The sequence below is a fragment of the Saimiri boliviensis genome, chromosome 21 (genome assembly GCF_048565385.1).
Source record: "Saimiri boliviensis isolate mSaiBol1 chromosome 21, mSaiBol1.pri, whole genome shotgun sequence".
Taxonomy (NCBI): domain Eukaryota; kingdom Metazoa; phylum Chordata; class Mammalia; order Primates; family Cebidae; genus Saimiri; species Saimiri boliviensis.
In genome coordinates, this window is record NC_133469.1 from 30374771 (window position 1) to 30401876 (window position 27106).

The 27106-nt window shown below is 44.4% G+C and overlaps 1 protein-coding gene and 1 long non-coding RNA gene across 4 annotated transcripts in view; one reads left to right on the forward strand and one right to left on the reverse strand.

The window, feature by feature from the left end:
• The window catches only part of LOC120361069 (uncharacterized), an 81252-nt gene that overhangs the window by 39783 nt on the left and 14363 nt on the right, over positions 1 to 27106 (forward strand). The gene's annotated exons all lie outside the window — the stretch shown is intronic.
• Positions 20715 to 27106, reverse strand: part of TTC28 (tetratricopeptide repeat domain 28) — a 692319-nt gene continuing 685927 nt past the window's right edge. For all 3 annotated transcript variants that reach the window (XM_074390786.1, XM_003938479.4, XM_074390787.1), the window contains one exon: positions 20715 to 26521. In XM_074390786.1, coding sequence (XP_074246887.1) covers positions 24900 to 26521 — 1622 coding nt within the window. In that variant the 3' untranslated portion in view covers positions 20715 to 24899. The remainder of the gene's footprint in view (positions 26522 to 27106) is intronic.

Here is a 27106-nt window from a genome sequence, read left to right on the forward strand (position 1 = left end):
TTATAGTTCAGCTTAATTTTCAGAAAGTGGAAAGTGCAGATACAATTAATTGGCATTTTGCCCTTTAAAAAAACTTTTTAATACAAAATTAGCAAGATATTAGAGCCGTGGTAATTGGATGTCTTTCAGGGTAATAAACCATTAAAGTTTATGAGTCATGTTAACAGAAAGCCTTCTCAGTTCCACCATTCCCTTGATCAGTTCATTCTACAATAAACATAAAATCCTCCTCCTGGAGTTCAGAGCACAGCAAGGGAGAAGAGAAAAAGCTAAAACAGAAAATCCAGAAAGCAGTAAATGGGAAATGTTCAGTAAATGTTTAGTGACCTCCCAATCCTCGGGCTTGTGACAAGTGTCAGCACTCGGGGCACTGCTGGCACCGGCAGGATTTGCCTGTGGGAAGTCATCTTCTCAAGAACCTAGTCCCTAGTCTGTGGTCTCAAGATCTGTAGGGACAACCCAGATGTGTTTTCTTAAGTCATCCCAAAGCCGCCTTAGGAGTTAAAGAAATAGTAATGATTAAAAAAATAGTAACAGAGCAACATTAAGGGCTCTGGTCCTTTGTGTGGGAGGAGTCGCTTGACACTTCCTTGATGTCTGGGACAGCAGCTGAAAGCCTCTAGAATCTAGACAGAGCAGGGTGTGGACCCCAGGCCAAGTCTCTGAGCACAGAGAATGGATGCCACTTGTGGCTGGTGTGGACTCAGAGCTTGCCAGCAAGAGTGCTGCCCTCTGCCATTGACACCATCCCTACTCAGGGGTGCCTTGGATGCACGCTGGGGAAGCAGCTATGCGGTTGATCACAGACTGCAATCTGATTTAAGAAAAAAAAAACACCCGTGGCTCAAGCCTGTAATCCCAGCACTTTGGGAGGCCGAGGCGGGTGGATCACGAGGTCAGGTGATCAAGACCATCCTGGTCAACATGGTGAAACCCTGTCTCTACTAAAAATACAAAAAATTAGCTGGGCATGGTGGCGTGTGCCTGTAATCCCAGCTACTCAGGAGGCTGAGGCAGGAGAATTGCCTGAACCCAGGAGGCGGAGGTTGCGGTGAGCCGAGATCACACCATTGCACTTCAGCCTGGGTAACAAGAGCGAAACTCTGTCTCAAAAAAAAAAAAAAAACCCTAATGCGAGTAACTCAGTTATTGTCTTCCCTTGCCCTTTCGATACTTGGCTCATTTTATTTTTGTTTTTATGGGTTTCATGCTGTGCTTTAATTTTGATCTCCTTAAAACCTTTATGGAAGTTAAAGAACATATATGTATATCTATTTCTGCATGTATTGTAACAAGAATATGTGAATTTACAAATAAAAATAGGTTTTTCATGAACTTATGAAAAGCATTATGTAAGTCCTGTTGCATGTGAATTTTTTTTTAAAGTAATTCTTTGAGGCTGGGCGCAGTGGCTCACACCTGTAATCTCAGCACTTTGGGAGGCCAAGGCAGGCAGATCACCTGAGGTCGAGAATTTGAGACTAGCCCGGCCAACATGGTAAAAGCCTGTCTCTACTAAAAATAAAAAAAATTAACCGGGCATGGCGGCATGCGCCTGTAATCCGAGCTACCAGGGAGGCTGAGGCAGGAGAATCGCTTGAGCCTGGGAGGCAGAGGTTGCAGTGACCTGAGGTCACGCCACTGCACTCCAACCTGGGCAACAGAGTGAGACTACATCTCAAAAAGAAATTATTATTATTTGATTACAAGCTTTCAAAGAAAATAAAGCCATTGTTTGCATTTACTCTTCAAAAATAATATGCCAAATGCCAGAGGTTCTTTTGTGGTCAGGAAGATGTATCAAAAACACATCCTTCTCTAGGAACTGCAGCATTCTTCTGTGAATTCTAAAAGTTTGAAAAGTCACATTTGCACCTGTGTAAGTGTTGGGACTCAGAGGGCTGGGCATGGGCATGGGCATGAGCTCAGGAAAGGCTGTGTCTATTTGATCAGTCAAAGCGTTTTAGAGCCCTGTGCACATCACTACATCACTACTTTTACTGAGATTTTAAGATCAAAGTCAAAGTAACTGTTCTTTAGCCTCCATAGTCAGCCTAAAGGAAGTTTTCACTTCTTAAGGTTAAAAATACAAGAAAATTAGCAAATTTTCTTTGATGCAGTTGGCTGTGTATAGCTGTCTACAGCTCCATGGCAAATGGCCTGTGTACTTATTACCAAACAAGGCTGGTTGATAAGGTTATACCACCCAGTCTTTCAGGATGATGAAAGCATCATCAGGCCAGGTGCAGTAGCTCATGCCTGTAATTCCAATACTTTGGGAGGCCTAGGCCAAGAGTTTGAGACCAGCCTGGCCAACGTGGCAAAACCCATCTCTACTAAAAATAAATTAGTAGAGATGGCGACACACACCTGTAATCCCAGCTACCCATGAGGCTGAGGCATGAGAATCACTGGGAGGCAGAGGTTGCAGTGAGCTGAGATTGCACCACTACACTCCAGAGCAAGACTCTATCTCAAGAAGGGGGAAAAAAAAGCTTCTTCAGTTACTCAAACTGGACTAATCAACAGCTTGGTCAGGTTCCAGACAAATTTTTATTTTCTTGAGACAAGGTAGCTCGCTCTGTTGCCCAGGCTGGAATGCAGTGATAGGATTACAGCCCACTGTAGCGTCAATGAACTCCCAGGCTCAATTGTCCTCCCACCTCAGCCTCCTGTGTACCTAGTCCTACAGGTAAACAACACCATGCCTTGCAAATTCTTGGAATATTTGTAGAGATGGGGTTTCACCATGTCACCAAGTCTGGTCTCCAACTCCTGGGCTCGTCACCCACCTGCGTCGGCCTCCCAAAGTGCTGGGATTACAGGTGTAAGTCACTGAGCCTGGCTCTAGACAAATTGATAGCCTTGCTATACTATCAGAACTAGCCAAACATTGTGGAAATATGCAATGAAAGTTTACCTGACATTACCTTCATAGGATTTCCTTATGGGTACCTTCCTCAGAAAACCAATGATGTGCTGAAACAAAACAGTTTTAGCAAATTTTTTATTTTAACCGTTTTGGATGGAAAATTTTCGGCACAGATAAGTAGCATTTTTCAATCCAAGTCTTTCAGACATAAAGGTACAGAGAATAACGATGAAAACCCGTGTGTCTACCATCTACTCTAGGAAATAAAACATTAAAAATGCAACAGAAGGCCAGGCGTGGTGGCTCACGCCTGTAATCCCAGCATTTTGGGAGGCCGATGTGGGTGGATCACTTGAGGTCAGGAGTTCGAGACCAGCCTGACCAACATAGTGAAACCCTATCTCGATCAATTAAAAAAAAAAATGCAGTAGAAACTGTTGATATAGTCCTCCCAGATTGCTTTCTGTCCCCAGACTCGCCCTGTATGTACATGTGCTGTTGCACTTCTCATGCACATCTGTAATAGTCTTTTTTACTGGGCATTGTTGAGCGGATTTATCCATGTTGGGATGTGTGGCTCTAGTTCATGTGTGTTCACCACTGTACATTTCGTCATTCTCTTCTAGGTATTTAACTTGATTTTCACATTTTGCCAGAGTGAACAATGCTGTCCTGGACTTTCCAGTAGGTCTCTCATGCACATGCATGCTTTCTCTAGACTGTGTACGTAGGAGTTGAACTGATGAGTCATAGGGTATAAATGTCTTTCATGGTTATCCAAAGCGTCTCCCCAGTTCACAGGTAAGTCATGTTTCGGAATGTCTTTCAATTGGAGTTTGTCTGATGTTTCCTTATGATTAGATTCAGGTTGTTCGTCTTTAGCAGAAACACCACAGCAGTAAAGCTGCGATCTTCCCAGTGCATCCAGGAAGGACCTTTATTATAAAATTGGCACCTGATTCCTGCTTGTCCCATTTCTGATGTTGATGTTAGTCACTTCATTAAAATGCCATCTGCCAGGCTCCTATGTAAAGGCCCTCTTTTTCTCTGTGTAATTGATAAGTATTTTGTGGAGAGGCACACTGAAACAATGTAAAATCCCATTTTTCACATCCACTTCCAGCCACAAGGGAATTACCAGGACCAGACTTACTCTACTGTTTTAAACAGTAACCAAAAATCTCCTGAGGTATAGGACACAGCAGTTTCCAGACACTGGAGGCTGGGTACCACCAGCTGTGGTGCCCTGAGCGGGGGAAGCCAATGAGGTGAGGGAGCCCCAAGGAGGGCCCCAGCTTACACCCCTGGGGTGTTCAGGCCTCCGCGCTGGGAGGCAGACCCCGACCGAGATTGAGACTGTGGTTGAGCTGAGGTAGGATTTGGGGAGGTCAAGGTGGCAAGAATTAACCGGACAAAGACCGGGAGGAGAAGGCCATGCAGAGCACTCTCCCGGGGCTTCAGCAGGCTTGTGAGGAGACCACCTGAGGCTGGGCAAAGAGCCTCCATAGAGGTGCAGGCAGGACAGTCTGGAACACGCAGGGATGGAAATAGTTCACGTTCCCAACAGCCAGAGTTGAGAAATCTCACAACCCTGGCGTTAGACAGGGTTACCAGAACAGGCTCATACCTGCACCCTACAGTTTGAAAGTCACCATGCCCAGCATGTAGTCAATAACTGCTAGAGATGCAAAGAAGTAGGAATGCATGAGCCTTAAGGAGGAGAAAAATGCATTTGCAGCTGACGGAATTGGCACAGGTGATGGAGACCTTGGTATTAGAAAGGCAGTTATAGGCCGGGCGCGGTGGCTCAAGCCTGTAATCCCAGCACTTTGGGAGGCCGAGGCGGGTGGATCACGAGGTCAAGAGATCGAGACCATCCTGGTCAACATGGTGAAACCCCGTCTCTACTAAAACTACAAAACATTAGCTGGGCATGGTGGCACGTGCCTGTAATCCCAGCTACTCAGGAGGCTGAGGCAGGAGAATTGCCTGAACCCAGGAGGCGGAGGTTGCGGTGAGCCGAGATCGTGCCATTGCACTCCAGCCTGGGTAACAAGAGCAAAACTCCGTCTCAAAAAAAAAAAAAAAAAAAAAAGGCAGTTATAAATACACGTCCTGTATTCCAGGAGGCGGAGGAGCAGGACAGGAACCATGGAAATAGGGTTCAAAGACCCAAATATAATTTCCTCAGACGGACACTGGCCTGCTCCTCACCTCACCTTCAGTTCACGTGTCGTTATGGACCCCGTTTCCTATTTTATTCAATGAGTTATAATTTGTTACTAACATTCTTTTGATACTCAAATTGTACCTGATTTGGCTAGCGGGAGCCCCTTCAAACTGTCACCTGTGCCCTTTTGACATGCCTAGTCATTCTTTGAGCCCTTCTTTACTTTCTGATATGCAGGATGTTCCAGCCCTGCCTGAAACCAGTCATTTTCCAAGGAGCCCCGGTTCCCTTTGGTGGAGAACAGTGTTTAGAAGCCACGTTCTGGGTGTTGGGTGCTTTCCTTGCTATCGGGGTGTTGCTGCTGCCAGGCCCTCCCTGTCACAGCTAGGAAACATGTTTATGTCTAGACTGGTTGATTGTTACAGACCACAGGCCTAAATCAGTATCTCCCGTTCTAGTCTAGCACCAAATAAGGTTCATTCTTGTTCTCTGCATTTGTAATCCTTCCAGGAGGGAGAAGCCTCACTCCCATGCTTCATAAGCTTGTGTACTCGAGCAGCACCCCCCAAGCCCATGGGTAACGCATCCCCGTTGCCACCACCACTACTGTGCGTGGATCCTCACTCACTCCGCTCAGGCTCCACACTGCATGTGGTGTGGGCCACTGTCACGCCTCCACGTGGGCGTTCTTCTCAACCTGCCGGTGCTGCACTGCCTTCCCCACCCCCAAAGGATACCCTCCGCACCTTGGCCAGCCTCCATCCCTCGCAGGCCGCCACGGCTACCCGCAGCTCAGCTGCCTGCCTTGCTCACAGCCACCTAAGGTCTTTGTTCTGAATGTTTTGGGAAGGAGCAGAGGAAGTGCCTTTTTTTTTTTTTTTTTTTTAAACGGAGTCTGGCTGTGTCACCCAGGCTGGAGTGCAGTGGTGCAGTCTTCAGTCTTGCTCACTGCAGCCTCTGCCTCCTAAATTCAAGTGATTCTCCTGCCTCACCCTCCTGGATAGCTGGGATTACAGGCGCCCACCACCATGCCTGACTAATTTTTGTATTTTTAGTAGAGACAGTTTCACCATGTTGAGCAGCCTGGTCTCAAACTCCTGACCTCAAGCGATCCACCCGCCTTGGCCTCCCAAAGTGCTGGGATTACAGGCATGAGCCACTGTGCCCAGCCAGGAAGTGCCTTTTGATGAACAGAAGTTCATCTTTATGGTTTTGAGTATGTATATAAGAAATTATAAGAATATTCTATAAAACTCAAAAGTTTTATTTTTCATATTTAAGGCTTTATTTCAACTTTTTATATATGGTAAAAATTAGAGATCCAGGTTTTCTTTTGAAATGGCTATTAAATGGTTTTCTAAATTACTAATTGAATAGTCATATTTTTTCTGTGATCTGCAAATACCAACTTTACATGTATGTGTGGGTCTAACTCTGAGCTATTAACCTGATTTCCTGTTCCTGGGCTAATCATTACCACATTATCTTATTTACCATAACTTTGGAATCAGCCAGGGTCTAGTCAGGAAAGCAAACCACAGTATTGTTGGGCAAGACTGGACTCAGTGTGGCAAAACCGTGGGCAGGAAGGAAGACACGGGAAGGTGACGGCTACTTCTCAGGTTTGCCTCTGACTTTCTGAGAGTTGGGAAGATGAAGACACCACGGAAGAATTTCCAAAAAAGTAGCTGTTCTTAGTACCTAGGCCAGCGATTGACAAGAGAACACCTGAAGGGTGTTCTGCTGAGCAAAGTCCGTCATGCACCTGTCTGTCCCTGACAAAGGAGCAAAAATACACTTCTGCTTGTCTTCTGCCCTCAACATGTTAGGACTCTTTCATTAAGAATCCACCCAGAGAGGTCGGGCGCGGTGGCTCACGCCTGTAACCCCAGCACTTTGGGAGGCCGAGGCGGGTGGATCACCAGCTCAGGAGATCGAGACCATCCTGGCTAACATGGTGAAACTCCAGGGCACCGTCTCCCCCACCTCCACTGCAAATGCCTTATCATCGCAGCAGTTGTGAATCCTTTGCATTGCCACGTGAACTTGAAGATGACCTTGTTAAATTTTATGAAACACTCTGGGTTTTCACTGGATTTACACCTAATTTTTAGAGTAATCTGGGGATAATGGACACCTTTATGATATTTGGGTTTCTGATTCATGAACGTGATTCATTTTTTAAATGTCTTTTGATAAGTCCTGATGGCTTTTTACAAGCAGGCCCTGTGCCCCTTTCATTATGTGTGGTAATTGAACAACGCTCATTGAAAAAAAAAAAAAAAGTGTGCTAGGCAATCTTCTAGGTGTTGGGGATATCGTTGTGAATAAAACAAAAAATATCTACCTTAATGGACCTTATAGGTCACATACTGCTTATTTAGCATATTTTCACATGATTATTAGTGCTATGAAGAAAAGTAAAGCTAGGACACAGGATAAAACATGGTTCAAGGGTGCTTAGAAAATACAGTTGACTAGCCAGGCACAGTGGGACACTCCTATGATCCCAGCAGTTTGGCAGGCCAAGGTGAGAAGATCACTTGAGCCCAGGAGTTTGAAACCAGCCTGGGCAACATGTTGAGACCTTGTCTTGATAAAAAAAAAAAAAAAAAAAAAAAAATTAGCTTGGCATGGTGGCACACACCTGTGGTCCCAGCTACTCAAGAGGTTGAGGTGAGAGGATCACTTGAGCTGTGATTGTGTCACTGCACTCCAGCCTGGATAACAGAGCCAGATCCTGTCTCAAAAGTTAATAACGTTGTCAGAGAAGGCCTCTGAGAGGTGCAGGGGAGCAGAAGGCACATGCAGAGCCTGGGGCCCGAAGCACGCCTGGCACATCCCAGAAGTGGCAGAGAGGTCCCTGTGGCTGCCATAGAGAGAGCAGAGGGGCGCACATGGGTGAGGTGATCTGGGGTATGTTTTAAAACAGCTGCTGCAGGTGCCTCATGGAGAACAATCTGAAGGGCAGGGGCATGGGAGCAAGGTGACCACCGAGGACGCCTTCACAGTCAGCCAGGCCTTCGGGTAGCAGCAGAGGTGAAGGAGCCCGCAGGCCCACACGTGGGCCCCATGCAGGCCTGAGAGAAAGGAAGTCGCAGGTCGCCCTGGTTTTGTCCTGAACAGCTAAAAGGATAGAGTTGGGGTTCCCATTTACTGAAATGTAGAAGACTTCAGAGGAAAAAAGACTGGGAAGAAAAGCAAGTGTTGGCTTTTCAAAAGTAAATTTTATGCATATTGACGTGTGACAATGGCATACAGAGAAGTCCACAAATCATTACTGTACAACGTGATGAATCTTTACCAGTGAACCTCTCCAGGCACACAAGTACCGGGTCTCCCTACAAGTGTGAGCATCTTCGCTTTTCACACCATACACTTTTGCTAGTTTGTGAACTCTGTATAGATGGAATCCTGTGGTAAGTGTTCCATCTGGCTTCCTCGGCTCAACATCTTGTTGCTGCTGCTGTTTGAGACAAGGTCCCACTCAGGCTGGAGTGCAGTGGCACAATTATAGCTCACTTCAGCCCTGACTTCCCGGGCTCAAGCGGTCTTCCTGCCTCAGCCTCCTGAGTAGCTGGGACTGCAGGCACGCACCACCACACCAGATTAATTTTTGCATTTTTTGTAGAGATGGGGTCTTGCCATGTTGCCCAGGCTGGTCTTGAACTCCTGGTCCCAGGCAAGCCACCCTGAAATGTAGACGACTTCAGAGGAAAAAAGACTGGGGAGAAAAATAAGTGTTGACTCTCTTTTTAAATTTATTATGCTTTAAGTTCTGTGGTACATGTGCAGATAGTGCAGGTTTGTTACATAGGTATACATGTGCCGTGGTGCTGGCTTGCTGCATCCATCACCCCGTCATCTGCATTAGGTACTTCTCCTAACGCTATCCCTCCCCAATCTCCCTACCGCCTGCTATTCCTCCCCTAGCCCCCAACCCCTTAGGTCCCAGTGTGTGATGCTCCCCTCCCTGTGTCCATGTGTTCTCATTGTTCAACACCCACTTATAAGTGAGAACATGCGGTGTTTGATTTTCTGGTCTTGTGTCAGTTTGCTGAGGATGATGGTTTCCAGTTTCATCCATGTCCCTGCAAAGGACGTGAATGTTTATTGCAGCACTGTTCACAGTAGCAAAGACTGGAACCAATCCAAATGCCTATCAATGATAGACTGGATAAAGAAAATGTGGCGCATATACACCGTGGAATACTACACAGCCATAAAAAAAGTGTTGGCTTTTTAAAAGTAAACTTTACACATATTGATGTAGGACAATGGTATACAGAGAAGTACACAAATCATTACTGTACAACGTAATGAATTTTTACCTGCCTCCCAAAGTGTTGGGATTACAGGCACGAGCCACCACACCTAGCTAACATTTTATTTGAGGTATTCACCCATGTTACACATTGCTGTAAAGTATTCCATTGTCATTAACTTACACAATAGTTGATAGTCCAGTTTCTCAAGTATTTTCGTTACAGTGACTACTTTTTATGTCCCATTTAAGAAATGTTTGCTGCCTTAAGGTTATTATGGTAGTCTCTTGTGCTTTTTTCTAAACAGTTTTCCTAGATTTTTCTGCCCTTTTACATTTAGATAGACAATACACCAAGAATTGGTTTTTTTATGTATGGTATGATATAGAGGTCAATATGAATTTTTAAAAATATGTATATTTAGTTAACCAAGCTTCATTTATTGCAAAGGGTATTCTTTCCCCACTGTGTCATCTTCGTCATTGGCCAGGTGACCCCATGTGTGGGTCTGCTTTTTAACTTCCTGTTGTGTTTCACTCATCTGTGTTTCTGTCCTTGCACCAGTTCCAGTCTCTTAGTTATCATAGCTTTATACTAGAGCTTAGTTTCTGGCAATGTAACTTCTCCAGCTTTGTTCTTCTAGACTGACTGCCTTGGGTATACTTGGCCCTTGTGTATTTCCATATACATTTAGAATCAGCTTGTTAATTTCCACCAAAACCAAAACACTGCTGGGGCTTTTAATATCATGGACACATAACAAAATGCAAAAATATTAAGGGTACAATTATTAATAATGAGTTTTAACAAATGTATGCACCCATGTAATCAATAGCCCAGTTCAGATCTAGAAGAGTCATCACCCTAGAATGTCCCCTCATGCTCTTTTTCAGCCAATCCCCATTTTCTACTAGAGGCAACTACTCTTTTGAAAGATTTCTTTATGGTCCTAAGTAGGTTTTGACCATTCCAGGACTCTGTATAAATAGAAACGTATGAACTCTTTGTTTTTTACTTACTTTGCTCAACATACGGTGTTTTATATTCTCTCATGTTGGTGGGCATATCAGTTCATTCCTTTTTGCTGTTGAGTATTCCATTGTACAACTATACCAAAATTTGTTTATCCATTTGTCTGCTAATAGGCATTTTGCTTTTCCCCAGCTTGGGGCTGCTATTGATAAGGCAACTGTGAACATTATTGGATGAGTCTCCTGTGGACATCTTTTTTTCATTTCTCTTGAGTGAATCCTTTATAAGAAAATACCCATCAGTTTTCCAAAGTGGTTGCATTATTTAACACTCCCACTAACAATGTATGTGAATTCTGGCAGCTCTGTGTACTCATTGACATTCGATATGGTCAGTCTTTTTAATTTAGCCATTCTCAAGATGTGAGTGTTTTGTTCATTGTGGCTTAATTTTCATTCCCTGATAACTAATGAGTCTGAGTACGTTTTCAGTGCCGGTGGGTCGTTTGTATATCTTCCTTTGTGAAGTTTCTGTTTGTATCTTTTGCCTTTATTTTATTGTTTGATGTTTTAATGTTGCAGAAGTTTTTTATATATACCAGATACAGGTCTTTTGTCAGTAGCACAAATTTTGTCTTCTGAGCTGTGCTTGCCTTTTCATTTTCTTAATGATACCTTTTGAAGAGAAGACAGTTTTAATTTTGATAAATTCCCATTTATTAACTTCTTTTATGGTTAGTGCTTTTCATGTCTTGAGAAATCTTTGCCTGATTCAGGATCAAAGACATATTTCCCTATGTCTAAAGCTTTATAGTTTCAGCGTTTTTTTTTTTTTTTTTTTTTTTTTTTTTTTTTTTTTTTTTTTGAGACAAAGCCTTGCTCTTGTCCCCCAGGGTAGAATGCAATGGCATGATATCGGCACACTGCAGCCTCTGCCTCCTAAGTTCAAGCCATTCTCCTCCCTCAGCCTTCCGAGGAACTGGGATTACAGGCGCCTGCCACTGTGCCTGGCTAATTGTTGCATTTTTAGTAGAGACAGGGTTTTACCATGTTGGCCAGGCTGATCTCGAACTCCTGACCTCAGGTGATCTGCCTGCCTTGGCCTCCCAAAGTGCTCGGATTACAGGCGTGCGCCACTGTACTTGGCCTATAATTTCAGCTTTTACATCTAGGTTTATGATCCACCTTGAATAAATTTTTGAGTCTTATTTGAAGTAATTGTTAAGGTTTGTCTTTTTCTAAATGATATGTAGCTATTTTAGTGCTATTTGTTGTAAATATTCTTTCCCCCAGTGAACTGCCTTGGAACCCTATATTGAAAATCACTTGACTGTATGTTTCAACTCTGTTCTCTCCATATATTCTGGACTCTATTCTGTCCTCTAAAATATTTGATTAAATTCCAGAACCACATAGCTTTTATATACCATAGCTTTAGAGTAAGTCTTGGAGTCATCCTCTTTTGCAAGGCTTTTCTAGATTCTTTGCATTTCTGAATACATTTTAGATTTAACTTGTCAGTTAAGATTTTTCCTGCTGATATTTTGATTGCAATTGTGTTGAATCTGTAGATCAATTTGGGAAGAACTAACAGCTTAACAATATTAAGTGTTCTATCCATGAACATAGTACATATCTCTATGCTTGCCTTTAATTTTTCTCAGCATCATTTTATAGTTTTCAAAGTAGAAATCTTGTGTGTCTTTTATTAAATTTATATTATATATATTTTATTATCTTTGAGGCATAATTTATATATTTACAAATGCACCCCTTTTAAGTATACAGTTTGTGTTCTTTTTTTTTTTTTTTTTTTTTTTTGAGATGAAGTTTCACTCTTGTTACCCAGGTTACCCAGGCTGGAGTGCAATGGCGCGATCTCGGCTCACCACAACCTCCGCCTCCTGGGTTCAGGCAATTCTCCTGCCTCAGCCTCCTGAGTAGCTGGGATTACAGGCACACGCCACCATGCCCAGCTAATGTTTTGTATTTTTAGTAGAGATGGGATTTCACTATGTTGACCAGGATGGTCTCGATCTCTCAACCTCATGATCCACCCACCTCGGCCTCCCAAAGTGCTGGGATTACAGGCTTGAGCCACCGCGCCCGGTTACAGTTTGTGTCTTAATCTATTCTTTTATGTTTATTGATGCAATGGTAAACAGAATTGGTTTGCATTTTATTTTCTAGTGTTTATTGTTAGTATATTTTTAAAAATTGCATCTAGTATTGGGTGTGATGTCTCTTCATATTTTTACTCTTGAACAGTAAATATCCTCTATACATTGATGTGTTGAAGCAATCAGGTCAGTGGTATTATTGTGTTGTTCATTACAGTGGCCATTAGGCACATATGGCCATATCCATATAAAATTTAAAATTTTCTTTGATCACACTAACCTCATTTTAGGTGCTCAGCAGTCACATGTACCTAGTGGCTACTGTATTACACAGCAGAAATTTTCATTATTGCAGATAGCTCTGTTGAAAAGCACTATGTGGAGTGGTGGGGTGGCCCTACCTTCTGGATTTGCCTCACTGTTCTCTCTTTTTTTTTTTTTTTTTTTTTTTTTGAGACAAGGTCAGTGGCATGATCTCAGCTTACTGCAACCTCCGCTTTCCAGGTTCAAGTGATTCTCCTGCCTCAGCCTCTTGAGTAGCTGGGACAACAGGTATGTGCCACCACACCCAACTAATTTTTGTATTTTTTAGTAGAAACGGGGTTTCGCCATATTGAACAGGCTGGTATCAAACTCCTGACCTCATGATCTGCCCATCTCAGCCTCCGAAAGTGCTGAGATTATAGGTGTGAGCCACCATACCCAGCGCACCTCACTATTCTCTTACGGTGTTGTGTAACTCATTCAAGTAATCCCCGCGTTTATAGAGAATTGAAAGTTATGCCAGGCATGGTGGCTCATGCCTGTAATCCCAGCACTTTGGGAGGCCAAGGCAGGCAAATCACATGGACAGGAGTTCGAGACCATCCTGGCCAACATGGTGAAACTCCCTCTCTACTAAAAATACAAAAATTAGCCAGGCATGGTGGCACTCAGCTGTAGTCCCAGCTACTCAGGAGGCTGAGGCAGGAGAATTGCTTGAACCCAGGAGGCAGAGGAATTGCAGTGAGCTGAGATGGTGCCACTGCACTCCCGCCTGGGCAGTAGAGAAAGACTCTGTCACAAAAAAAAGAAAACTGAAAGTTATATGCCTATATCTAAAAGTTTAATTAGATACAGATTAAACTTTTATTTCACAGCTACCTTGTAGGTGATGCCGTACCCTTTGTATTACATTACAAAGAACCAAGAATTAACCACTGGATTTTGCACCATGGATGTAGCTGTTGATCTTATGTGGGGCTAGAAACCTGATTTGAGGGAGTAGTTCAAGAAAGAAGGTGAAGATATTCTCTGAACAGGAAGTAAAAAAAAAAAAAAAAGCAGGGGGCGGGGGTGGAGGGGAAGAGTGGCATTGGAGAGCTCAAGTATAGACCAGCTGGGAGCTCTGTATTGAGAGAACAGAGAACTGGAGCGCTGCTATCTGGATGGGATACAGTACTGAGGTGGGGAGCCACAGCGTATTTATGTGCTGATAGGAATGATTCGTCTGAGAGGGAAAGCCTGACATGCAGGGGGAGTGGGTTATCGAGGCACTGTTCTTCAGGAGGCAAGGGAGAGTGCAAAGGTCTGGGCCAGTGGACGTGTTGGCTGTGGAGAGGGGCCCAGAGGCTCTGCCCACAGTAATAGGAGGGGAGGCAGAGCATAAGCTGGTAAGAAGGGACATGGGACTTCTCTGTTTATTTCACATCAGCCTGTCCAAGACTGTACAGCACTGTCGTTGCCTTCACTGTACGGCCCCAGGCCTTCGTGTTTTGTGTGTGCTTTTATGACCTATGGATAGCTCTTCTTCCTTTGGTGTCACTTCTGCCTCAGTTTGCCTTTGCCCCACAGCCTTCCTCCCTGCCCCATTTCTAACTTGCTTCTATTTGCCATGGATTCAAACATCCATGACTAAGGCCATAAAATTACGAAAGAAAAAAAAAGACTGCCATTTAAGTTACCCCAACTTGAAGTAGCGAATCCCGAAACTAGCATGGCCTGGAACTTGGCTCCTTTGGGGACTTACTTGGTCTCCCTCCTGCTGTCTTTGCATCTGTTCTGTCTTCCTCTTCACTTCTCCTCTCTCTGCTCAAGCGTGGCTTTTGCGCCTTTATCACTCAGGGCTGCATGTGGTCAGGATGGCTCGCTGACCTCAGTTGACATTACCAGCTTTTGGGTCTTGCTTCAGCTACAAAGACCGGATCTTGTCAAGATGTTCTGGATTGAATTCATGAGAAGAGGAATCTGGTTGGCCGGTTCACGGTACCCTTTTCTGACCTGTCACAGGGTTGGCTGGGCCGTGCTGCCTGTTTCCTGCTCGTGCCTAGTCAGCTGCAGCTGGGAGAGTAGAGTCCTTCCGCAGGAAACACAGCTGCCTGGATTCACAGCTCCCTAAGCTGGGCCGAGGCAGTTCTGGGGCGGTGTGGTGAATAGGTGGGTAGGGGCACGGGGGTTGTGTTTTCATCCATTAAGCTGCTTAAATTGTATCATGAAGACAATGGCATGTAGGTGAATTGCATAAGCTGTATTTTGTGGACTTTTTTTTTTTTTCTTGTTCCGTTGCCAGGCTGGAGGACAGTGGCACGATCTTGGCTCACTTCAACCTCCGTCACCCAGGTTCAAATGATTCTCCTGCCTCAGCCTCCCGAATAGCTGAGATGACAGGTGCTCACCACCACACCCAACTAATTTTTGTGTTTTTGGTAGAGGCGGGGTTTCACCATGTTAGCCAGGATGGTCTTGATCTCTTGACCCCATGATCCGCCCGCCTTGGCCTCCCAAAGTGCTGGGATTATAGGCGTGAGCCACCGTGCCCGGCCTGGACTGACTGACCTTTCCTTTTTCCTTTCCCCTTTCCTTCTCACTCTCTGTCACCCAGTCTGGAATGTGGTGGCATGATCATGGCTCACAGCAGCCTTAACCTCCCAGGCTCTAGTGATCCTCCCACCTCGACCTCCCGAGTAGCTGAGACTTTAGGAGCAGGCTACCATGCCTGGATAATTTTTGTATTTTTTGTAGACACAGGGTTTTATCATGTTGCCCAGGCTGGTTTTGAACTCCTGTGCTAAAGCAATGTGCCCATTTTGGCCCCCCAAAGTGCTAGGATTAAGGTGTGAGCCACTGTGCTCGGCCTGTTTTATGGACTTTCTAACACCGGTTTTAACTTTCGGCTTATTTTTTTATTGGCTGCATTCTACTTATAAACTCTCAGCAAATATTTGTGGAATGAATGACTTTTGAAATGATAGACAAGAACTGCCTTTTTCATTTTACCACGTATTTTATTTTACTTCTGCATTTTTTGGTTTAGAATGAAAATAACTATACTTAAGAAGATCTGTGTAGGAAGGAAAAAGTTAGACTATCGGCAAAATGCTGCCAGGCAAATCCCTTTACCTGTCTTAATTAAAGTATAGACTTTGAGTTCTGCTCTGGGATTTAAAGTTTAAAAACTTTATTTTCAGTAAATATGTTGACACTATTTATATGCTTAAGAATATTATCATTCCCTGAAGCCCAAATCCATAATTGCTACAAATTTAATAAATATCTTGAGACTGGATGAAATTCATTTGAAAAGCAAAATGTTTCCTTCATGGCAGCATGTCCCTTTAATGTGTTTGGCTCCAGATGTTTGGCCTCATTTGCTGGAGTGGCTGCAGCATTAGCCTGTCAGTTCCCTGCTGTTTGCCGTTATTTAGGAGTATTAGAGGCTGTAAGCATGCATGCTCACTGGGAAAGTTAAAGAAAGGCTTTAAATCGAGGAGGGTACCAAGCTGCGGCCCCTGTCCAGAACATCTGAGGTTAAAAGCAACTCAACAAAGTGACTATAAATCAAGCATTCGAATCCTCAAAGTAGCTGCAATAGCTAAGAGCAATCCCACTTGTAACCATCTTTTGTATTAGCTGTTAGCTGAGATCCCAAAGCACATAATCAAACCTTCATTAAGGGCCGTTCTCTCCTTCAAAGGAAGCGTCCAACACAATGTATATTCTCCAACAGAATATGCAAATTCCTTAGCTGTAACAGGGAACATAAATTGGATTTCCCAAGATATGGGGGCCCACACTATTGTGCTCATAAATCCTTGCATTATGCCTCATTAACCTTTCATACTTAGATGGAGTCTGTAGATTATTGTATTATACTAAAGTAAAAGTCAACTTTAACAGCAATAGCCGGGTGTAGTTCTTATACTGTTACCTAACACATGGTAGAACCACTTGGAATTCCCTTTACATTAACGTTCATATTTTATTTTCTTATAATGGGAAGATAATAGATTTTGCTCCTTGTATAATTACAGTGTAAACCATAGAACTCATCCACCCTGGTTCTCAGAGTCATAATATTCTCCATAATTGAATGCTTACTGGTTTTCCACATATGAATGTGTTTATAGGTATCCCGTTAGGGCCAGAGCTCTGGTCCCTTAGGAATACCAGTTGTGTGTACAGTAGCAAAGACTAACACTCCCAAGTAACTAACACATAGGTAGATCCACTTTTCAGCCTGTGTTTTCTTTGCTTTATTTTTTATTTTTTTGAGACAGAGTCTCACTCTGTAGCCCAGCCTAGAGTGCAGTGGCGTGATCTAAGCTCACTGCAGCCTCCGCCTCCCGGGTCCCAGTTCAAACAATTCTTCTGCCTCAGCCTCCTGAGTAGCTGGGATTACAGGCTCATGCCACCGTGCTATCTTTTGTATTTTTTAGTAGAGATGGGTTTCACCATGTTGGCCGGGCTGGTCTTGAACTCCTGACCTTGTGATCCGCCCGCCTCTTCCTCCCAAAGTGCTGGGATTACAGGTGTGAGCCATCGTGCCCCGTCCAGTCTGTTGTTTTCTTAGTTTTCAAAATACAGAGATTTGCTAGGGGTGATGGTGCACGCCTGTAGTCTCAACTGATCCAGGAGGCTGAGGCAAGAGGATTGCTTGAGCCCAGGAGTTTGAGGTCAGCCTTGGCAACATAGCAAGCCCCCCGTCTCAAAGAAGTAGATAAATAATAAGATGCAGAGATTTAATGGCCAATATTTTCTTTGGGATCTTTATGTCTGGGTTCATACCTGGAATGGTCCTATTATTTTCCTATACTCTTTTTTGGTTTCAGAATTAAGGATAGCATCACAAACTGATTCGGACGTCATTTTATATTTTCTAAACAGTTTATTTTGAAGAGATATTAGCTGGAAAAAAAAAAAAGTTTGGTGAAATACATGTAAACGACCTGGCCTGTTATTTTTGGAGAGTTGGGTAAGGGCAGAGAGTTGTGATTACCATTTCAGTGTAAGTGTCTTTTCCTTCTTACATCCATTTTGGTACTTTATCTTTTTTCAAAACTTTTAATGTCTTTTTCTAAAAGTTTGTGTAATGTAATTTATTACCATATAATTGCTGATGATACTTTTCACTGGTTCTTAAATTTATGTTGAAGTAGTTCAGATGTATAAGCAGGTAGAGTTGTGTGTCACAGTGCTTTGCAGTTGAAGCTGCCCACATACCTACCGCTCCTGACACTAATTCACCACCGCCTTCCCTGCTGCACGATGGTACCGCTCTCTGGCCTTTGAGAGCCCTCATTCCCAGCATTCCTAGATCCCTCCACTGCGTGTATGTGCCTGGACCATGGAAGGTGTTATTTTGTACTTTCATGTATATTGGCATAAAATCATTCATAGTGTTTTCTTATTCTTTGATCTCTGCTGCATCTTTAGTTATAGCCCATTTTCCTTCTCTTTCCCTCTCTCTCTCTCTCTGGACTCACATACACACACACACACGCGCGCGCGCGCACACACACACGCACACGCGCACACACACACACACACACGATTACCGTTCCCAGAAATCAGTGTATCTGTCTTTTTGGCAAACTTTGCCCTTCTTAACCTTCAGTATTGTCTTCTTTTATTTCTGACCTTTCTTATTCCCTCTTTTCTTTTCTCTCTGGGTGTTTTATTCTTTTTCTAACTTCTTGAATTGGTCACCTAGCTCAGTAAGTAGTCGTGTTCTTTCCTAGCACACCTCAGCACTCCGGTGTCACTGTGCTGGCTGCATGGCACCAGTGTGCTCCTTCCTCCCTGGGGGTTCTTGCAGTTACGTCATTTAAACATCACCCTGGAATAAAACTTCTGAGGTTATACATTTTTCTTTAATATGTTGTATTCCACTAGTTTTATGGAATTGTAAGTTCATTTATTCTTCATACATATAATGTATACATTTCCTGAAAATAGCATGTAAGCAGAAATAAAAATAATTGTAATTTTATTTTATTGGGTGAAAGTGATCATGTTTGTAGTCCACTGTGCAAATTCTAGGCTTGTATAGAAAAAATAAACACCACTATCCTTAAGAAAACCTCAGAAACTCCCAAGGTAGGTCTGGGGGTATCCGCCTGTTCTGATATGTTGTATTTTCTCACTTCGGAGTTATTCCATGGTTCATATGCTATGTGGTCCATTTAAAAATGTCTAAGTGATTTGGCTACTTTTTAGTTATCTTCTTGTTATTGATGCCTGACTCTTAATTGTACTGTGCTCTGATTATGTGGTAGGAATTCTTTGTATTTGCTGAGACTGGCTATGTGGACTTTGCAAGGTCGCATTTCATGAAATACTCCATGTGTGCAAGTGAAGACCGTGGTTTCACTATCAGAGACCAGGTTCTCCTTAACGGCCTGTTAGAACCCTGTTCACAGAATTGTATAAACCTACCATATGCTTTCTCACTTTTCATCTGCTTGATCTATCAGTTACTGAGAGTAGTGGCTTCAAACCTCCCACTATGATGATGTTTTTTCAAACTTGTAGTTCTACCAATTTTCTTTATGAATTTTGAAGCTATATAGTTAGCTAGATACAAATTTAGAATTTTGCTTTTTTGTCATTAGGATCTTTGTTTTTACTAGTGCCTCTTACTTTAGTATCTAGTTTGCCAATCCTTTTACTCTCAGCCATTTGGGGCCCTTATGCTTTGGTGGTTTTCTTTTCAAAGAGCATATATAGCTTTTTTTTTTTTTTTTTTTTTTTTTTTTTTGGAGTCGGAGTCTCACTCTGTCACCCAGGCTGGAGTTCAGTGGTGAAATCTGGGTTCACTGCAACCTCCGCCTCCCAGGTTGAAGCGATTCTCTTCCCTCAGCCTCCAGAGTAGCTGGGACTACAGGTGTGTGCCACCATGCCTAATTTTTGTTTTTTTTTAGTAGAGACAGGGTTTCACCATATTGGCCAGGCTGGTCTCGAACTCCTGACCACATGATCCACCCGCCTTGGCCCTCCCAAAGTGCTGGGATTACAGGCTGAGCCATTGCGCCCAGCTGCATATAGGTTTTTAAAGAGCATGTGGCTTATTGCCATCATCTGTCAGTCTGCTGGTTAATTGTTTAGTTCACTTACATTTACAATGATTACTGATATTTTTCATTTGTCTTTTTAATTTTTGTAGGAACATAGATGTATATATATATTTATGGGGTATGTGAGATGTTTTGATACAGGCACGTGATGCATAATTATGACATCATTATTAGAATGGGGTATCATCCCCTCATGCATTTATCCTTTGTTTTACAAACAATCCAGTTATGCTTTTAGTTATTTGGAAATGTACAATTAAATTATTTCATCATATATTTGTCCTTTTAGATGGTTTTTGTTGTTCGTTCCTTTTTCTATTCCTTTACATCAACCACGGTTTTCCAGAGTTAATCTGTTTCTCGTCTACTAACTAGTTTGGAAGTATAACCCTCTCCTTCCATTTCTGAGTGTGTGACTACACATATGTAACTTACTCTAAAATAATCTCCAATTTTTTCACAAACTTATAGCACTTTAACTCCCTTGTTTTACATTTGGCTAGTATTTTTTACTGTTATTCAAATGAGACATTACTGTTTTTACAAAGGCAAGATTTGTGTTGATGCATTTGCATTCACCCAGTTCTTCACTATTCCTTCATGCTTCTCGCACTTTTGCCATTTTTGCATATAGAAGTGTCTTCCTTCTTTCTGAACTACTTCCTTGGAAGTTTGTTTAGATGATGTAGGGAGCTGGTGGTGATGAACTGTGTGTTTGTCTGTCTAAATACATATTCAACTGTAGAACTTTCTGGCCCTCCAATCATGAGTAGCATCTAAATCACCCCCCACCGACAGTGCCCCCAGACCCGACAGCTCTGCCGGGCACAGTCCTGCTCCCTGCCTGGGGGATGTGAGGCTGTGGAGGAGAGATGGGGACAAACTAGAGAGAGACGTGCTCAGTAATGACACACGGCCGCTCCGTGTACTGCAGAGAAACCCAGACAGTGTGGAAAGTGTATAAAAAGTGATCCAGATACCGCAGTTAAAACCGAGGGAACTCATGCTTTAATAGACACTGAAATCACAAAGGAAGAAGGCCAAGTGCCTTAGCAATCTCAATAAAAATATGAAGTTCTTTTTACATGGTAAATTTCATAATATAAAAAGTTTAATGTCGTCTGGAAACTGTGTAATTTACAAAAAAAGTCCACGTAGGCCAAAGATGGCTAACACTGCATATAAGGAACGTGAATGCCAGTGGGGAAGGTGTCTGAAGAGGGGAGGCCACGGGTGTCCTGATAGGGAACAACTTTGAAGGATCTGGCACAAACAAGGACCCAGTTCACAAACCACAGGTACACTCATTTAGATAGAACAGCAGAACAGGTGAGGAAAATTAGACAGTTTCCACTTGTTGTCTGCTTACTGAGAGCAAACCAGATTATTGCATGGCATTTTTCCAACCTGAACTGAAACGATCAAGGCTACAGTTCTTCTTGTGGGTCTGCAAGTGTGTGTGGCTGGGAGGCGCAGGATTAACAGGGCCAGGGACTTGCTGCAACGGCCATGTACTGGAGAGTCACTGGGATGGAGACGGCAGGATCAGGACAGCGTGGGTGGCACGTTTATCTCCAGCTAAAACCCAGCAAGTCTCAGTGTGGACCGTGAATTTTTAAACAATGGGATGGAGGAGAAAACTATTTTTCATTTTGTGCTGCATATCAGTGTGGATCAAAATGTGAGTTTTAGTAGCATATTTTCTCTTGGTATTTTGACTTAATTAAGAAATCATCAGATTAGTTGAGCCATTTACTGGAGAGAATTAAGAAAGCTTTGACTCCCTTGCTCTGTGGTCCTGCTGAGTTTTCTAAGAGAGGGGAGTTGTACTGCTTACTGTCATTGTATTTACATCTGATGGAGTAGCAGAGGGTGGCACATGCCAGTTTCCTGAGCTAAAAGGTAATATATGCAATGCTTTCTACAAATGGCAAGCAAAACATTGTTTTATAAATATTACCCACATCCATGGACTCCTCCCAAATGGGACAGAGAGCCAAGGGCTATGCAGGAGGCATTAGCTTCCATCCACATGGCCCTCACATACCCTGGGCTCCCCGGATGCCAGTCAGTCAGTCCACTACCTGACTGCTCCTCCTAGACTGGAGAAACAAAATGCGAATCCATTTTCTGTCATCTATACCAGGAGTCAGCAGACTTCTTAAAAGGCCAGGTATTGGCTGGGCGCAATGGCTCATGCCTGTAATCTCAGCGCTTTGGGAGGCTGAGATGGGCGGATCATCTGAGGTCATGAGTTCGAGACCAGCCTGGCCAATATGGTGAAACCCCATCTCTACTAAAAATACAAAAATTAGCTGGGCATGGTAGTGAGTGCCTGTAACCCCAGCTACTGGGGAAGCTGAGGCAGGAGAATCGCTTGAACCTAGGAGGCAGAGGTTGCAGTGAGCCAAGATCACACCATTGCACTCCAGCCTGGGTGACAGAGTGAGACTCCATCTCGGGGTGGTGTGGGGGGAAGGCCAGGTATTAAATTATTTATGCTGTGTGGGCCAAAGGCAAAATCAAGAATATTATCTAAGTATTTATATAACCCTTTAAAGTTAACTTAGCTCATGGCTGTGAAAAACTAGACCACTGACCTGAGTTAGCCTGTGGGTCATAGTTGCTGAGCTTAATGAAGAAATCTTGGTGAATTTTATACAGTTTCCCTTCATTCTTAAGTGCATACTTTTTTCAGTGTAGCCTGAAACATTCACTTTGAGTTGATGATTTTTACATCCATTTTACTCATATAGGAACACCAAGACTGACAGTGACATAAAGCAGTGGTGACTCTAGTGATCTCTAGACTGGTCTATCATTTTATCACGTTTGCTTTCCCCTCCTTGAAACTTACATCTAAGACAGAATAAAATCACGTAAACCATTTGGCTCTTCAATATGAAACCTAAAATAACAATGTACATGGGACTAAAACCAGGTTAGGGTCCATGAGTCTGCTTAGCTGGCCCAATAACCACAGGCAGTGGTGGAGCGGGGGGGTGTTGGCTAGAGGGGGGCAAATAGGGCCGTACCCCTCCCCTCACGGAAGGAGAGCACAGACCCCAGAGCTTTACTCCAGGGACCCTTGGCACTTGGGAAAGAAAGAGGCCATGAGAGATTTGCTAAGAGAGGGACAGCCTAACCATCTGCATACGGACTAGGAAACTTGAGGTTTACTTTCCATTGTTAGGAACCTGATTTTGCTATCTAATGCACAGTGCTATAAATTTGGTCTTCACTTGCTACACTGGTACTTTTGTTACCATTCTTTCCCCTACTAATGTAAAGAAACCTGCATAATCGCTGACTTCTTTGTAAAGTACTTTGCTTTCAGTGTTGGGATCAGGGCTAGAATGTGACATGCTTTTTGTTGGCTTTCGTCAACATGGCTGTTGGTTAAATTAAAAACCCCTCGGATGGAGCTCAGGGGAAGAACACAGATTGGATAAATATTATCCTTTCTTCTTTTCAGAGAAGTACACTGCGGAACAGGTGAAATTGTCAGTGTATGCTCAGAAGCTGAGATCCCACCCAAGGGTAAAACCCCCACCTGGGGATCCTGAGGTCAGCACCCCTGCCAGGCCTGGTGGCCGACCACCTTCGTGATGAACCCCACAGTGAGGCTGGTAGGATTTGAATTTTAGAATTACCTCAAAGATCCTTATCTCAGTTCTCCAACTAAACTCAGTACTAATAGGACTTTCAGCATCTCCTTTATTAAAATAAATTAATGGTTACCCCTAACTAGGTGATGCCCTTGTCCTGCCTCAAGTTGGCAACAATCCAAGTTACTATCAGAGCTGTAGGGAAAGTCCACCTTCACTTTCTAAGGTACATCTCTCTCCTCAGTTGGCCGTAATCCAGGCATACATCCCAGCAAAAGGCCCTGCTGCTTAGGATCTGGACCAGCAGCTTCAGCTGTCGGGGAGGGGCCAGTCCCTCAGACAGCAGGAGCGCAGGAGGCTGGCCAGGGCCAAGGCGAGGCGCTGGGGGCAGCTCACAGAGGCAGGTGCTGGGGTTGTGGGGACCTGGCAATGGATTTAGACAGAAGACATCTGAGGGACCTGGAGTTGAGAAAAGAGAGTAAAATTCAGCAGCTAATAAAAGGGAACAGGAGCTGGAAGGCAGGATTCTGGTTAAATCTAAGTTAACCATGGAGTTTTTTTTGTTTTTTTTTTTTTGTTTTTTTTTTTTTGCTTATAAGGAAACTGAGTCATTTCAACCTTTCCTTCCAAACTTGATAATTACTTATTGATGACTATTCAAAAGTTGACATTTTAAAAAACTTTTTGAGTTTTTAAAAATAATAGCTTATAAATGCAAAGTACTATTGATAATAAAACCAAGTTGTTTATCCATGTACAAAAAAGGTCAATAATGTTTTAAAAGCACAAAGTTGCATTTTAAATCACAATTGCATAGTTCTAAAATGCCTGGGTAAGAGTCACATAAATTTTTTTAAGAAAATTCACGTTTGGTTGACAGCGGGACCCAACGGACATTTACAGAGCAGAGTTCAGAAGGAAGCGCTGTTTCAATGTGAATTATTGCATTGTTGCTGAGATATTACACTATCGAGAGACCAAAATTGCTACAATTTAATTAGAAATCATTGGCATTTTAAAAACCATTATTCTGTTTTTGGCTAATATAACACTTTCCTGTAGAATTCAACTTAAGAGAAATTTCATACCTCCCACCCCCAACCAGCACCTGAAAGCCTTAAAAAAAGCTCTGTTTGTATTTCTGTGTATAAAAGGTGCCGCATATATACCTCTTAGCAAAATATGTGCTCCCTTTCCGCCCCCCACCCAAGAACCATGACCATTTTTGTACAAAATCCTGGTGAAGAATCGTATCACAGATGAGAAGCAGGGAGTTGGAAGGTAAACAAACATTTGGTGAAGTGTGTAGGAAATTCCACCAGCCTCCTGGACCACCCCACGAAGTCCTGGCTTTTGGTGAATGTGGTCCAGAGGCCCAGAAAAGCCACCAGCGCGTGTGGCAGCCTTTGGACGTGGTAGTGCCCCTCGCCTGGAGAGCACAGCTTCGTGAGGGTGCTGGTAGCTGTGGGGGGACGGGGGCTACACTTAGACAGGGAACGGCTGCAGCAAATGCCTGGCCCCCGTCTGTGGGCTGCTCAGAGCCAGTGGGTATAAAAGATGCTTTAGCATTTGGAAGAAGGGAAAAATCTTCCTGGGGACAGGAACTTGTAGCCATTTCCAGAAGGAAGTCTCAAAGGGCGCGTGGGGGCCGTGGCGGGAGGACCAGCGGGCAGTGGCAGCTCGCCCAGCGCGGTGGTCTCAGTGCGCCAGTGTCCATTGGGAGGGACTTTCGGTGGAGCTCCGTCACGCTGCTGCAGGGACAGCTCCTTCAGTTCAAGCTTATCCACCCCCTCCTCCTTGTGCCGTGGTGACAAATTCAGCAGACTGAGGACATCTCTTTTGGAAGTCATGGTGCCAGGGGCCCCCCGGAGGGTCTTCACTGGCCCCGTGGAGTGCTGGGGTGTGCTCTGCCAGAACATCTTCAGGTTATGAACAGCCTGCACCTTTTCATCAATGGCTGCCATTTTCAGCTTGTCTATGTCGGGAGCGTCCGCCGGACTGGAGCGAGCAGATCCAGCTGAGGAGTAGGAGAGAGCTGGGGAGGGTGCACTGCCGGCAGGAGACTGGTGGCCGGAGCTTGGGGACGTGTTCCTTGGCGATTTGGAAATATGAGCGCTGTAAGGAGAGCTGGGGTACTTCAGTTTAAAGAGAGGCTGGTCCAGCGGGGCCGTCTGCGAGTCGGAGCCAGGCGATGGCCGGCCACTGTGCTGGCTCGGGCTATCTTTGATGGACGTCTCCGAGGTGGTGGGGCTGCTATATCCGGAACTCACCTTGGGCAGGGAGGAGCTCCTGGCTGGGGGCTTTGGTTTAACCGTGACAGGTGATGGCTGACTCTTCTGATGGGAAAGGACGGGCCTGCTGAACGCGCTGGTTTCTGACGCTCTGAAGACAGCGGAGCTGCTGGGCGCCTGAACGCTGTCTTCAGGGTTATTACTCTTGCTGACCTGGCCGCCGCTCCTCTGAAGACGCTCCACCGCAATGAGATGACTCTGTGTCTCCTCTAGAATTTTCTGGGCTAACTCTTGTGGATCAAGTTTTGGGTTGCTTTCTTCTTGGGATTTCACTGTACTGTCCGTTTCTGTGCTAGACTGGTCTGATTCTCCTGTATCTGAACTTGCTAGTTTTCCCACCTTTTGGAAGGGTGAGTTGGGGCTGGGAATCAGAGTCATTTTCACTGGAGAATTTGGAGTGCTGATGCTCCCTTTGGAGCTCACGGAGACTCTCACACCTCCGGCTGCCCCAGCTCGGGGTTGTTTGTGGTCTGGTGAGAAGCTTGTCTTTTGGTTTTCTTGGTAGGTTGCCAAGGGCTCGTTACTGATGATGGAAAACCCTTCATATTCTTCCTCATCTTTGTTGCCTGCAGGGCGGGTCTGGGGAGGCAGCTGGCTCCGAGGCAGGGTGGATCTCTGCAGGTAAGCATTCTTGGACCGGTCATGGTCCTGCCTTCCCGGGCCTCCACCCTCTGATCCACCCTCGGGTTTGGAGACAAAGCTCATTGAGGAGGCAATGGAGCTCAGACTGTACACAGAGATGGCATCTGCCGCAATGCTGTCTGCACCAGTGGGAGAGAAGGGGGGGTGCTGGTAGCCCAAGGGTAGGGCGTTGGAAACAGACTGAGCAGAAGCCAGAGACTCCAGGGAGGAGGAGCTGTCGAGGCTGAGGCGCTTGGGTAGCTCAGTGGAATCTAAGCACAAAACACAAGGGCCCAAAGGACAGTCAGAACTCTAGCATTTTGATTTTTCTCTCAAAATTACAACATCCTTATATGCACAGAAGCTAGCAAAGAATTATACAAGAACTATTCATATACACTACTTGAATTAATCTTACAATCCTCAAAAATACGGTCCTGTTAGAAAAAGTAAATCTAACATAGGTACAAAAATCACTCTAGGAGGCTTCACAGGAACACACACCCTGGACCGCCACCACCACCACGGCCCATGTCCACTCTGCTCCCTGTCGCATGCAGGGTCAGGGTGAGCAGCGGGACCCTGTATCTGCCTTCCTCTGAGCAGGGCTCCTTCCTCTGTGCTCCTGGGGCCTGTGAGCAGTCTGTGGTATCTCCTGCCCTCCTTTCCAGCTCCCTCCCACAAGTCCCTCTAGCGTCCCCTACCCTCTCAACCTACTCCACTCAGGTTTTTGTCCCTATTTTTTATCTTTCTTATAAAGGTCACCAATGAGGTCCACACTGCCGAATCCAGAGTCCACTGCTCAGTTCTGCAGTGGGACACAGCCTGCCCTCCCCGCCCCTCCTCCACAGCGCCCT